The sequence below is a fragment of the Gobio gobio genome (genome assembly GCF_949357685.1).
Source record: "Gobio gobio genome assembly, chromosome: 4".
Taxonomy (NCBI): Eukaryota; Metazoa; Chordata; class Actinopteri; order Cypriniformes; family Gobionidae; genus Gobio; species Gobio gobio.
This window is the reverse complement of record NC_137100.1, coordinates 67,718,670-67,733,257: the sequence shown is the minus strand read 5'-3', so window position 1 is coordinate 67,733,257 and position 14,588 is coordinate 67,718,670. Positions and strand designations below refer to the sequence as shown.

Genomic DNA, 14,588 nt, shown 5'->3' with positions numbered 1-14,588 from the left:
ACTTTTATATGGACAGATGCACTTTTATGATGGATTGATGCACTTTTATGAAGGGCGGATGCACTTTTATGATGGACAGATGCACTTTTATGATGGATTGATGCACTTTTATGATGGATTGATGCACTTTTATGATGGACAGATGCACTTTTATGATGGGCCGATGCACTTTTATGAAGGACAGATGCACTTTTATGATGGACAGATGCACTTTTATGATGGATTGATGCACTTTTATGAAGGGCGGATGCACTTTTATATGGACAGATGCACTTTTATGATGGATTGATGCACTTTTATGATGGACAGATGCACTTTTATGATGGATAGATGCACTTTTATGATGGGCCGATGCACTTTTATGATGGGCCGATGCACTTTTATGATGGGCGGATGCACTTTTATGATGGACAGATGCACTTTTATGATGGGCCGATGCACTTTTATGATGGGCCGATGCACTTTTATGATGGACAGATGCACTTTTATGATGGATTGATGCACTTTTATGAAGGGCGGATGCACTTTTATGAAGGGCGGATGCACTTTTATGATGGATAGATGCACTTTTATGATGGGCCGATGCACTTTTATGATGGGCGGATGCACTTTTATGATGGACAGATGCACTTTTATGATGGGCCGATGCACTTTTATGATGGACGGATGCACTTTTATGATGGGCCGATGCACTTTTATGATGGGCCGATGCACTTTTATGATGGGCCGATGCACTTTTATGATGGACGGACGCACTTTTATGATGGACAGATGCACTTTTATGATGGGCGGATGCACTTTTATGATGGGCCGATGCACTTTTATGATGGGCCGATGCACTTTTATGATGGGCGGACACACTTTTATGATGGGCGGACGCACTTTAATGATGGGCCGATGCACTTTTATGATGGGCGGATGCACTTTTATGATGGGCGGACGCACTTTTATGATGGATAGATGCACTTTTATGATGGACAGATGCACTTTTATGATGGACAGATGCACTTTTATGATGGATTGATGCACTTTTATGATGGACAGATGCACTTTTATGATGGATTGATGCACTTTTATGAAGGGCGGATGCACTTTTATGATGGACAGATGCACTTTTATGATGGATTGATGCACTTTTATGATGGATAGATGCACTTTTATGATGGGCCGATGCACTTTTATGATGGGCGGACGCACTTTTATGAAGGGCGGATGCACTTTTATGATGGACAGATGCACTTTTATGATGGATTGATGCACTTTTATGAAGGGCGGATGCACTTTTATGATGGACAGATGCACTTTTATGATGGATTGATGCACTTTTATGATGGATTGATGCACTTTTATGATGGACAGATGCACTTTTATGATGGATTGATGCACTTTTATGAAGGGCGGATGCACTTTTATGATGGACAGATGCACTTTTATGATGGATTGATGCACTTTTATGATGGATAGATGCACTTTTATGATGGGCCGATGCACTTTTATGATGGGCGGACGCACTTTTATGAAGGGCGGATGCACTTTTATGATGGACAGATGCACTTTTATGATGGATTGATGCACTTTTATGATGGACAGATGCACTTTTATGATGGACAGATGCACTTTTATGAAGGGCGGATGCACTTTTATGATGGACAGATGCACTTTTATGATGGATTGATGCACTTTTATGATGGATAGATGCACTTTTATGATGGACAGATGCACTTTTATGATGGGCCGATGCACTTTTATGATGGGCGGACGCACTTTTATGATGGACAGATGCACTTTTATGATGGGCCGATGCACTTTTATGATGGGCGGACGCACTTTTATGATGGGCCGATGCACTTTTATGATGGACAGATGCACTTTTATGATGGACAGATGCACTTTTATGATGGACAGATGCACTTTTATGATGGGCCGATGCACTTTTATGATGGGCGGACGCACTTTTATGAAGGACAGATGCACTTTTATGATGGACAGATGCACTTTTATGATGGATTGATGCACTTTTATGAAGGGCGGATGCACTTTTATGATGGACAGATGCACTTTTATGATGGACTGATGCACTTTTATGATGGACAGATGCACTTTTATGATGGATAGATGCACTTTTATGATGGGCCGATGCACTTTTATGATGGGCCGACGCACTTTTATGATGGACGGACGCACTTTTATGATGGACAGATGCACTTTTATGATGGGCCGATGCACTTTTATGATGGGCCGATGCACTTTTATGATGGGCCGATGCACTTTTATGATGGGCGGATGCACTTTTATGATGGACAGATGCACTTTTATGATGGATTGATGCACTTTTATGATGGATAGATGCACTTTTATGATGGGCCGATGCACTTTTATGATGGGCGGACGCACTTTTATGAAGGGCGGATGCACTTTTATGATGGACAGATGCACTTTTATGATGGATTGATGCACTTTTATGAAGGGCGGATGCACTTTTATGATGGACAGATGCACTTTTATGATGGATTGATGCACTTTTATGATGGATTGATGCACTTTTATGATGGACAGATGCACTTTTATGATGGATTGATGCACTTTTATGAAGGGCGGATGCACTTTTATGATGGACAGATGCACTTTTATGATGGATTGATGCACTTTTATGATGGATAGATGCACTTTTATGATGGGCCGATGCACTTTTATGATGGGCGGACGCACTTTTATGAAGGGCGGATGCACTTTTATGATGGACAGATGCACTTTTATGATGGATTGATGCACTTTTATGATGGACAGATGCACTTTTATGAAGGGCGGATGCACTTTTATGATGGACAGATGCACTTTTATGATGGATTGATGCACTTTTATGATGGATAGATGCACTTTTATGATGGACAGATGCACTTTTATGATGGGCCGATGCACTTTTATGATGGGCGGACGCACTTTTATGATGGACAGATGCACTTTTATGATGGGCGGACGCACTTTTATGATGGGCCGATGCACTTTTATGATGGGCAGATGCACTTTTATGATGGACAGATGCACTTTTATGATGGACAGATGCACTTTTATGATGGGCCGATGCACTTTTATGATGGGCGGACGCACTTTTATGAAGGACAGATGCACTTTTATGATGGGCGGACGCACTTTTATGATGGACGGACGCACTTTTATGATGGACAGATGCACTTTTATGATGGGCCGATGCACTTTTATGATGGGCCGATGCACTTTTATGATGGGCCGATGCACTTTTATGATGGGCGGACGCACTTTTATGAAGGGCGGATGCACTTTTATGATGGATAGATGCACTTTTATGATGGGCCGATGCACTTTTATGATGGGCCGATGCACTTTTATGATGGGCCGATGCACTTTTATGATGGGCCGATGCACTTTTATGATGGGCCGATGCACTTTTATGATGGGCCGATGCACTTTTATGATGGACGGATGCACTTTTATGATGGGCCGATGCACTTTTATGATGGGCCGATGCACTTTTATGATGGGCCGATGCACTTTTATGATGGACGGACGCACTTTTATGATGGACAGATGCACTTTTATGATGGGCGGATGCACTTTTATGATGGGCCGATGCACTTTTATGATGGGCCGATGCACTTTTATGATGGGCGGACGCACTTTTATGATGGGCGGACGCACTTTTATGATGGGCGGACACACTTTTATGATGGGCGGACGCACTTTAATGATGGGCCGATGCACTTTTATGATGGGCGGATGCACTTTTATGATGGACAGATGCACTTTTATGATGGGCGGATGCACTTTTATGATGGGTGGACGCACTTTTATGATGGATAGATGCACTTTTATGATGGGCCGATGCACTTTTATGATGGGCCGATGCACTTTTATGATGGGCCGATGCACTTTTATGATGGGCGGATGCACTTTTATGATGGGCCGATGCACTTTTATGATGGGCGGACGCACTTTTATGATGGATAGATGCACTTTTATGATGGATAGATGCACTTTTATGATGGATAGATGGATAGATGCACTTTTATGATGGATAGATGCACTTTTATGATGGATAGATGCACTTTTATGATGGGCGGATGCACTTTTATGATGGGCGGACGCACTTTTATGATGGGCCGATGCACTTTTATGGTCAGGACTTTATTAATAGAACTCTGATTGTGTTCGTCTGAAAGAAGAATGTCACACACACACACACACACACACACACACACACACACACACACACACACACACACACACACACACACACACACACACACACACACACACACACACACACACACACACACACAGGATGAGTTGAGGGAGAGTAAATCATGGGCTAATCTTCATTTTTGGCTGAACTATCCCTTAAGGTGAACCTGACCATTCCATTTGCATAATTTCAATCAGCACATTCTTTAGTGGCTCTAAACAAGCAGAGCATAGACAGGTGTGAACAGGGGTCAGGGGTCAGTGACTCAGCTGTTTATAATATGGACCTCAGGAATGGGAGCAATGCCGCCCTGGAGACACACCCGGGACTGCTGCACATTCCTCTGACCCATAACATTTTTAAAATATCTGTTATGGGCCGATACGTCTTTCTGATTGGCAGAGGTGTTAGAATGCGGGACTTTTATTTTGACAGGTTCTCATTAGTTTACACAGGATGGGATGGCCAAGGCTACTTTAGGGGGTCCATAGACAGTGAAAGAATATTATGTGTAATACTTATTTGTTTTGACCCATGTAACATTGTATTATAGTAAATAAGCAACCAAAATTTTAGAAGCCAGAGATACTGGATCTCCTAATTGTCCCACATTTTCATCTAGTTTTTATTCATCTGGACCGCGGCCCACCAGTCGAATATTAAACTAGGGCTTGTGCACCAGTAAAAAAAGGTTTGAGCGATCTTTTATCTAGATTTGTGCACACATTGGCCAGTGTATTTTAGGGCTGTGCTCAAAATATCTTATATTAAATCTTTGTGCTTTGTTACTATTGATATGAAACAGTCTCAGATTTCAAATTATGTCAATTTTATTCCGAAATCTACAGTTTAGGCGCTGCGCGCGTGAACTGATCTTCTCCTCCGCCTAATACCAGTTACAGCCCGAAATAAACGTGAATGTGCATCTGAAAGTCTGTTAAAAGATAGAGCACAATTTACAGAAATCCATATCATGTGTCATGTGATCGCTCAGTGTTTCAAAGTGGAAAGACATCCGTAAATTAGTCACATAACCTCACATTTATCTCAGAAAATCTATATCCAGTGTCCATAAATTAATTAGTGAGCTAGAAAAATTGACTATAGAGAGGAGCATTTTGCTAAATATATGCACCATATATTACATATTAATTATAATTTTATGTTTTTAATATAATATTTCATGCATGTTTGAATTAATCTGGCAATTTATGACAGCCACAATTTAAATTTCAAAACGAAAAGGAGTAGAAATATGATTATGTAACTTCTAAAGCTAATATTATAACTTTATTATTTAATTTAAAAAAACATAATTGAGTGTATTTTAAGTATTTGTACAAATCAGTTCATTTTTGTATTATAGTAGGCTACAACTGACTCCCACAGCTTACAGCATTATTTGAGAGATGTGTGTACCTGATATGTATTTAAAAAAAAATCGATATTGAATCGAGCCATTCCAAGGATTTTTTGTTACAATTTATTTCATTCATTTAACTCATTGTTTTTGAATAACAAAAACAAAATCATTTTTCACTTATCACAACTGTTATAACACTGGTTATTCAATAAACAAACAGATATTAACTGTTACTAAACTCTGCTAAAAAGAAATTCCAAATTGATACATTTCGTATCGTATCTTTAGTTTCGTGATGCGTATCGTGACTTTAGTATCGTGATGCGTATCGTATCGTGATGCGTATCGTATTGTGACTTTAGTATCGTGATGCGTATCGTATTGTGACTTTAGTATTGTGATACGTATCGTATCTTTAGTATCGTGACTTTAGTATCGTATCGTGATGCGTATCGTATTGTGACTTTAGTATCGTGATGCGTATCGTATCGTGACTTTAGTATTGTGATACGTATCGTATCTTTAGTATCGTGACTTTAGTATCGTGATGCGTATCGTATTGTGATGCGTATCGTATTGTGACTTTAGTATCGTGATGCGCATTGTATCGTGACTTTAGTATCGTGATGCGTATCGTGACTTTAGTATCGTGATGCGTATTGTATCGTGACTTTAGTATCGTGATGCGTATCGTATCGTGACTTTAGTATCGTGATGCGTATCGTATTGTGACTTTAGTATCGTGATGCGTATTGTATCGTGACTTTAGTATCGTGATGCGTATCGTATCGTGACTTTAGTATCGTGATACGCATCGTATCTTTAGTATCGTGACTTTAGTATCGTGACGCGTATCGTATTGTGACTTTAGTATCGTGATGCGTATCGTATCGTGATGCGTATCGTATTGTGACTTTAGTATCGTGATGCGTATCGTGACTTTAGTATCGTGATGCGTATCGTGACTTTAGTATCGTGATGCGTATCGTATCTTTAGTATCAGGATGCGTATAGTATCGTGACATTGTTGGTGATATACAGCCCATGTGTATTTTGTAAAAACCCACCTGACTGTTGTCCAAAACCAAACCCAGAGGAGGCCGTGGTGGTGTTGCTGCTGCCGAACATGGATGCCTGGCCAAAGCCTGAGCTGGGCTGTCCGAAAGCAGGAGCAGAGCTTTGGGCAAAGAGGCCGGTGCCAGTGCTGGCTGCGGAGCTGGGGTCGCTGGCTGCGAAGGAGAAGGAGCTGGCACTGTTAGCACTGTTAGCGTTAGCGGCTCCAAACAGCCCTGCTCCTCCACCGCTGGCCGCCGATGTGGTGGTGGTGGTGGCAGCCGGCTGGCCAAACCCAGAACCTCCACCAAACCCCGCCTGACCAAACGTGAAGCCGCTAGCAGAGCCAGGGCCAGGCTGGCTGAATCCAGCTCCAGGACTCGCACTCTGTCCGAAGGCAAGTTTGCCGAAGCCAGAGGGGGCAGAGCTGGAGCCAAACGCGGCCGATCCGAACCCTGTGGGCGGAGCAGCGGACGGGGGCTGCCCGAAGGCCGGGGTAGGAGCTGCGCTGGTGGTGGAGGAGGTCGCCGTAGTGATGACTGTGGGGAAACTGACCCCTCCTAGACTTTCAGTGCTGGCCGATGGAGGGGCAAAGATTGAGCCTGGATTGTCGGAGGTTGGGGCTGAAGTTGCTGGAGTCTCCTGGGGTGCAGGAGCGGCTGTGGGAGGGGTGGAGGTCGGAGCAGAGGCGGGGTCCGAGGGAGGCTCGGGGACCGGGGTCGGAGTTGCGGAGACAGGGGTTGGCGTTTCGGATGGTGGGGTAACTGATGGAGGAGGTGTGGGCGAGACCTCGAGAGTTGGAGGCTTAGTGGTGTCGGCCTCAGTGACCGATACGACTGGAGCACTTGGTTTAGGACTGGGTTCTGCAGGTTTAGGACTGGGTTCTGCAGGTTTAGGACTGGGTTCTGCAGGTTTAGGACTGGGTTCTGGAGGTTCACTATCCGCTGACTCGGGCATCACCTCGGGCTGGAGGGGCTTTGACGGAAGAGTCGGAGTCTCTTGTAGAGGTGTGAGCAGAAGACTCCCGAAAGATGTGGGGACTGGGGAGAAAGATGTGGTTGCTGGAACACCAAACACTGGGTTTGTTGAGGAAGTCGCTCCCTCCTGTGGTTTAACGGGCCCTTGTGGTGTAGCCGTCTTCGGAGGCTCTGTGGTGGAGCTTGGTAATTCCGTCGGACCTACGGTTTCCGCAGGCTTTGGCGCGAATGTGAATCCTGTTGATCCATTGCCAGACGTTCCGAAGGGGAAACTCTTAGGCGCGTCCTTGACTTCTTCGCTTTGGCCCACTCTCAGGCCAGAAAAGCAGCCGAGAGTTTCTCCAGCACTGCCTTTGGGAGCTGGAGCGGGTTTGGGCGGCTCGGGTGGAGGTGGAGGTGTAGAGGAGCTCACACTCGGGGACGGAGTGAAGGAGAACGGCTCCTCGGACCCCATGGGGCCAAATGGCATCTTTGGTGCTGCACTGCTTGCAAAAGAGAACTTGCCTGGCGGGCCGGAACTCTTCGCTATTTGCAGAATTAGAAGAGAGGAAGAAATAGAAATTTAGTAAGAAAGGTGTGACCAGTTCCAGAATCTGCAGAACCAATCGGTAACACTTCAGTTTAGGGTCCAATCCTCACTCTAACTAGTCGCTTATTAGCATGCACATTACTAGCCTAGTCTGTTTATTAGTACTTAGCACATATTCTGTATAATTAGTTTACCAAGGTCATAGATACGGTATAGTTGGATTGAAAACTTAAGTCATAATTAAGCATGCTAACAACAACATACTAATTCAAAAGCCCATTGGCATTCATTGAGGGTGTCAAAACTTTACTTAGTATTTAAGCTTCATCCACTACATATCACTGGTAAAGCCTAGCAAGTGTGCTAAAACATGCAAATTAATGCTCACAACACGTTAAAGCATGTTAGCATGATTAAATGTTGTTAGCATGTTAATTCATGCTAGCAAATTTTGCTAAATCATGTTACCAACATGTTATTTCAATGCAATTTTTAAAAAAAGTGCTAACACACTAATTAATGTTACCAACATGCCAAGTCATGTTTAAAATGTTAGCAACACGATAAATAACGTTAACATGATAAAAAATGCAAGTAACATGATAATTTATGCTAGAAAAATGCTAAATCATGTTAGCAACATGCTAGATAATGCTAGTAACATGTAGAAAAAAATGCTAAATCATGCTAATAACATGTTAAAACATGCTAGTAACATGTTAATAATGATAAATAATGCTAGCAATGTGATACAGCATGCTAACATGCTAATGTGCGCTAGCAAACTTGTAAAAAAATGCTAACATTTAAAATTATCTATCTATCCGTCCGTCAGTCCACTCATCAATCCATCCACACATCCATCCATCCATTTATTCACCCACCCACTCACCTCATCCATCCATCCACCCACACACACATACATCCACCCACCCACACACACATACATTCACCCACACCATCCATCCATCCACCCACACACACATACATCCATCCACTCACCTCATCCATCCATCCACCCACACACACACACATACATCCATCCACTCACCTCATCCATCCATCCACACACACACACATACATCCATCCACACACACATACATCCACCCACACACACATCCATCCATCCACCCACACACACATCCATCCATCCACCCACACACACATCCATCCATCCACACATCCATCCACACATCCACTCACTCACTCACTCACTCACTCACTCACTCACTCACTCACTCACTCACTCACTCACTCACTCACTCACTCACTCACTCACTCACTCACTCACTCACTCACTCACTCACTCACTCACTCACTCACTCACTCACTCACTCACTCACTCACTCACTCACTCACTCACTCACTCACTCACTCACTCACTCACTCACTCACTCACTCACTCACTCACTCACTCACTCACTCACTCACTCATCCATCCATCCACACACACATCCATTCATTCACCCACTCATCCATCTAACCATCCATCCATTCACCAACCCATCCATCCATCCATTCACCCACACACCCACTCATCCATCCATCCATTCACCCACACACCCACTCATCCATCCATCCATTCACCCACACACCCACTCATCCATCCATCCATTCACCAACCCATTCATCCAGCCATCCATCCACTCATTCACCAACCCATCCAGCCATCCATTCACCCACTCATCCATCCATCCATCCATCCATTCACCCACTCATCCATCCATCCATCCATCCACCCACTCATCCATCCATCCATCCATTCACCAACCCATCCATCCATCCATCCATTCACCCACACACCCACTCATCCATCCATCCATTCACCCACACACCCACTCATCCATCCATCCATTCACCAACCCATTCATCCAGCCATCCATCCACTCATTCACCAACCCATCCAGCCATCCATTCACCCACTCATCCATCCATCCATCCATTCACCCACTCATCCATCCATCCATCCATCCACCCACTCATCCATCCATCCATCCATTCACCAACCCATCCATCCATCCATTCACACACACACCCACTCATCCACTCATTCACCCACTCATCCATCCATCCATTCACCCACTCATCCATCCATCCATTCACCCACTCATCCATCCATCCATCCATTCACCCACTCATCCATCCATCCATCCATTCACCCACTCATCCATCCATTCACCCACTCATCCATCCATCCATCCATCCATCCATCCACCCACTCATCCATCCATCCATCCATCCATCCATCCATCCACCCACTCATCCATCCATCCATCCATCCATCCATTCACCCACTCATCCATCCATCCATCCATTCACCCACTCATCCATCCATCCATTCACCCACTCATCCATCCATCCATCCATCCACCCACTCATCCATCCATCCATCCATCCACCCACTCATCCATCCATTCACCCACTCATCCATCCATCCATTCACCCACTCATCCATCCATCCATTCACCCACTCATCCATCCATCCATCCATCCATCCATTCATCCATCCATCCACTCAAACTTTCTGGCTAGACTTTCTCAAGCCAACTTCAGAGTTTGTCAAACTTTACTCATCTAGTGAATAGAGAATTAGACCCTAATCTAAAGTGTGACTCATTTGATTGTAGATTTATCTTATTTCAATGCTTGTTTTGTCTTATTTTAAGTCATCTTGAGGCTCTTTCGGAAGAACGCTAAGGCCCCCTAGTGGGCTCCGCCTGACTCCTGACCACTGGAATGCTACCGAAAATTGACCATTACAAATCTAAAGTGTGTAAGCCAAAAGTTTGCATCTCTCAATGAGACGAGGCGGTACCTTGAGTGCTGTTGGTGTCCTGGGATTGAGGTGAGAAACTGAACCCGGCTGACCTGTGAAACGGTGCTCATGTTTATATACAATAAACTATAAATGACATGACATCAGTGTTGCTGAAGACACACTTCAGTGTAGACTAATAACAGCTGGAGGATGTTTAATAACTCACGCTGCAGAAAACGAGAAGCCCTTTGAGTTCTTCTCACTGACAGATGAAGACGCCTCCGCTTTAGATGCTCCACCTGTGTAATGATGTAATGGAGTTAAACTGATCAACAGCGACATTTTATAATGAGTGAATGTGAACTCACACCTACCAAACACAAAGCTGGAGGACGTGTTCTGGGCCGCACCAGCTAGCGGCGCCGGGATCTTTAGCGCTCCCTGGAAGGAAGTCTACAAGGGAAAACAAGGGTTACACCAAACCACAGTCTGTTAAACACACACTCCTTCAGTGCGGATCATGAGGGACTCACCTTACTGGCCTCCACTGTAGCCAGAACCTGCTGGACCACCTGAGCCGCTGGTGCTGGAACAGACGCGCTGCGGACACGCACACACACACACACAAACACACACAATACGAGATTTACTCCGATGGGCTCAACAATGCTTAAGTAGGTGGGACGTGTCAAGTCAACTTTATTTATATAGCGCTTTTAACAATGCAGATTGTTTCAAAGAAGCTTCACAGTGTTAAACAGGAAAATCATGCAGCATAATTTGATTCAACTGTTGGAGAATTTTAATTTCAATTATCATACAGTGACAATGTGAGCTTTAGATCAGTAATTTGTAGGGATGCAACACTACAGTTAATCCACGGTTCAATACACACCTCGGTTTTTATCCACGGTTTTTGGTTTGGTTCTGATGGCTTCTCACATCAGTTTTTTGCTATTTTATTCTTAAGCGACAGGAACAGCAAGAGGTTAAGGAGAAAAAAGACTATTTTTATTTATTTATTTTACTTAAAAGAATTGAAAAACCTTACTTAAACGTAAAACTTTAATAGTGTATTGTATAATATTAAATAAATATATATATATAGATTTACACTGGCAGCTCAGAGCTGTACAGCAGCATTTAAGTATGAAATTTAATGAATAAATGTAAAAATAAAACACTACATAGATTTTACTATACAATATACAGAGATTTTTATTAAAGCTACTGTATTAAAGTTCTTCAGTCAAGAGCAGAGAGAGATTTTCTCTTTGTCTTTTGTTGTTGTATTAACATTAAAGGGATAGTTCACTCAAAAATGAAAATTCTGTCATGGAGAAATGAATACAGGTTTGGACAATATTAGAGTAAATAATGACATCATTTTAGAGGTGAACAGTCCCTTTAAGGCCAGTGTTCACTATAGGCTGCGGCGCTGTCAATTAAAGACCTGCACGCATCTAATATACACACACACACACGATTTTACTTTCACTTTAGATATAACCGACTGTGTTTATGTTAACCTTGTGTGTGACAGTATTAGAAGCAGTAAGACGACTTAGTCCAGTAATCACGTGTTTGACAGGCGTTTAGTGCGCGAGTTTGGAAAAGCTCATGTTAAAACCGCTCACGCGAATGAACCGGCAAGGCTTTAAAACACATGCAAATAATGAACTTTGGTGATTGTGAATAACTCTAGTGTCCTGTGAGTATAACTCTACCACTGACCTGTGATGTGAATGTATGTCGCGCTGTTCAGTATTGGGATGGAGGAAAATGATAGAATTTGTAGAAAAACAATTAATTCAATGCAAAACCAAAAAAAAAAAACGCAATTCACAAGCGCGCATTGAACCGTGAATGCCGTACCGAACGGTTCAATATTATATTGAGAATTGTGGCATCCCTAGTAATTAGATCAGTCATTTTGTTTATATGGTTAATTTAGTTTAATAATTAGATTTAGTTGAAAAATGTAGTGTCTCCAACTGAGCAACACAAGCCAGAGGAAACCCAAACCCCATCAGGAGCAGAATGGAGGAAAATAAACCTTGGAGAAACCAGGCTCAGTCGGGGGGGCAGTTCTCCTCTGGCCAATTAACAAACAGCGTATGATTATTATTCTGGAAACTTTACAGGTCAGAGGTCATAATAGATCGGAATATTCGAAAGATCGAAGGCAACACGCCGGAGACGGGTTTATTGAGGATGCCGTGACGATGAGGCGATTCCACAAGTCAAAGTCACATCCACATGATGGAGGACCCAAGGTTTCCCAGCAGAACATTGGCCAAAGCATCACTGCCTCCACCGCCACGCCTTCTTCCCATAATGCACCTGTGCCATGTGTTCCCCAGGTAAGCCAAACACACACACCCGGCCATCCACGTGATGTAGAAGAACACGTGATCATCAGACCAGGCCGCCTTCTTTTATTGCCACTGTTGGTGCTTTGGGCGGGGTCAGGGGTCAGCATGGGCACTGGTCAGCGGCTGAGCTCTGTGTATTCTGAGCCCTTTCTATCAGAACCAGCATTAACTTCTGGAGAAGTTTGAGCTCCAGTAGCTCGTCTGTTTGATCGACCACACGGGCATCAATGAGCCTCGGCCGCCCATGACCCTGTGGCCGGTTCTCCACTGGTCCTCCATGACCCTGTGGCCGGTTCTCCACTGGTCCTCCATGACCCTGTGGCCGGTTCTCCACTGGTCCTCCATGACCCTGTGGCCGGTTCTCCACTGGTCCTTCATGACCCTGTGGCCGGTTCTCCACTGGTCCTCCATGACCCTGTGGCCGGTTCTCCACTGGTCCTCCATGACCCTGTGGCCGGTTCTCCACTGGTCCTTCATGACCCTGTGGCCGGTTCTCCACTGGTCCTTCATGACCCTGTGGCCGGTTCTCCACTGGTCCTTCATGACCCTGTGGCCGGTTCTCCACTGGTCCTCCATGACCCTGTGGCCGGTTCTCCACTGGTCCTTCATGACCCTGTGGCCGGTTCTCCACTGGTCCTCCATGACCCTGTGGCCGGTTCTCCACTGGTCCTTCATGACCCTGTGGCCGGTTCTCCACTGGTCCTCCATGACCCTGTGGCCGGTTCTCCACTGGTCCTCCATGATCCTGTGGCCGGTTCTCCACTGGTCCTTCATGACCCTGTGGCCGGTTCTCCACTGGTCCTTCATGACCCTGTGGCCGGTTCTCCACTGGTCCTCCATGACCCTGTGGCTGGTTCTCCACTGGTCCTTCATGACCCTGTGGCCGGTTCTCCACTGGTCCTTCATGACCCTGTGGCCGGTTCTCCACTGGTCCTTCATGACCCTGTGGCCGGTTCTCCACTGGTCCTCCATGACCCTGTGGCCGGTTCTCCACTGGTCCTCCATGACCCTGTGGCCGGTTCTCCACTGGTCCTCCATGACCCTGTGGCCGGTTCTCCACTGGTCCTCCATGACCCTGTGGCCGGTTCTCCACTGGTCCTCCATGACCCTGTGGCCGGTTCTCCACTGGTCCTCCATGACCCTGTGGCCGGTTCTCCACTGGTCCTCCATGACCCTGTGGCCGGTTCTCCACTGGTCCTCCATGACCCTGTGGCCGGTTCTCCACTGGTCCTCCATGACCCTGTGGCCGGTTCTCCACTGGTCCTTCATGACCCTGTGGCCGGTTCTCCACTGGTCCTCCATGACCCTGTGGC

At 45.0% G+C, this 14,588-nt stretch overlaps 1 protein-coding gene across 1 annotated transcript in view; it reads right to left on the bottom strand.

The window, feature by feature from the left end:
• The window catches only part of nup214 (nucleoporin 214), a 119,800-nt gene that overhangs the window by 28,616 nt on the left and 76,596 nt on the right, over positions 1–14,588 (bottom strand). The window contains exons 25-29 of the mRNA XM_079813875.1: positions 11,434–11,500; positions 11,275–11,353; positions 11,127–11,199; positions 10,958–11,010; positions 6,650–8,137 (exon numbers count right to left, since the gene is read on the bottom strand). Of these exons, the coding sequence (XP_079670001.1) occupies positions 6,650–8,137; positions 10,958–11,010; positions 11,127–11,199; positions 11,275–11,353; positions 11,434–11,500 (1,760 nt within the window). The remainder of the gene's footprint in view (positions 1–6,649; positions 8,138–10,957; positions 11,011–11,126; positions 11,200–11,274; positions 11,354–11,433; positions 11,501–14,588) is intronic.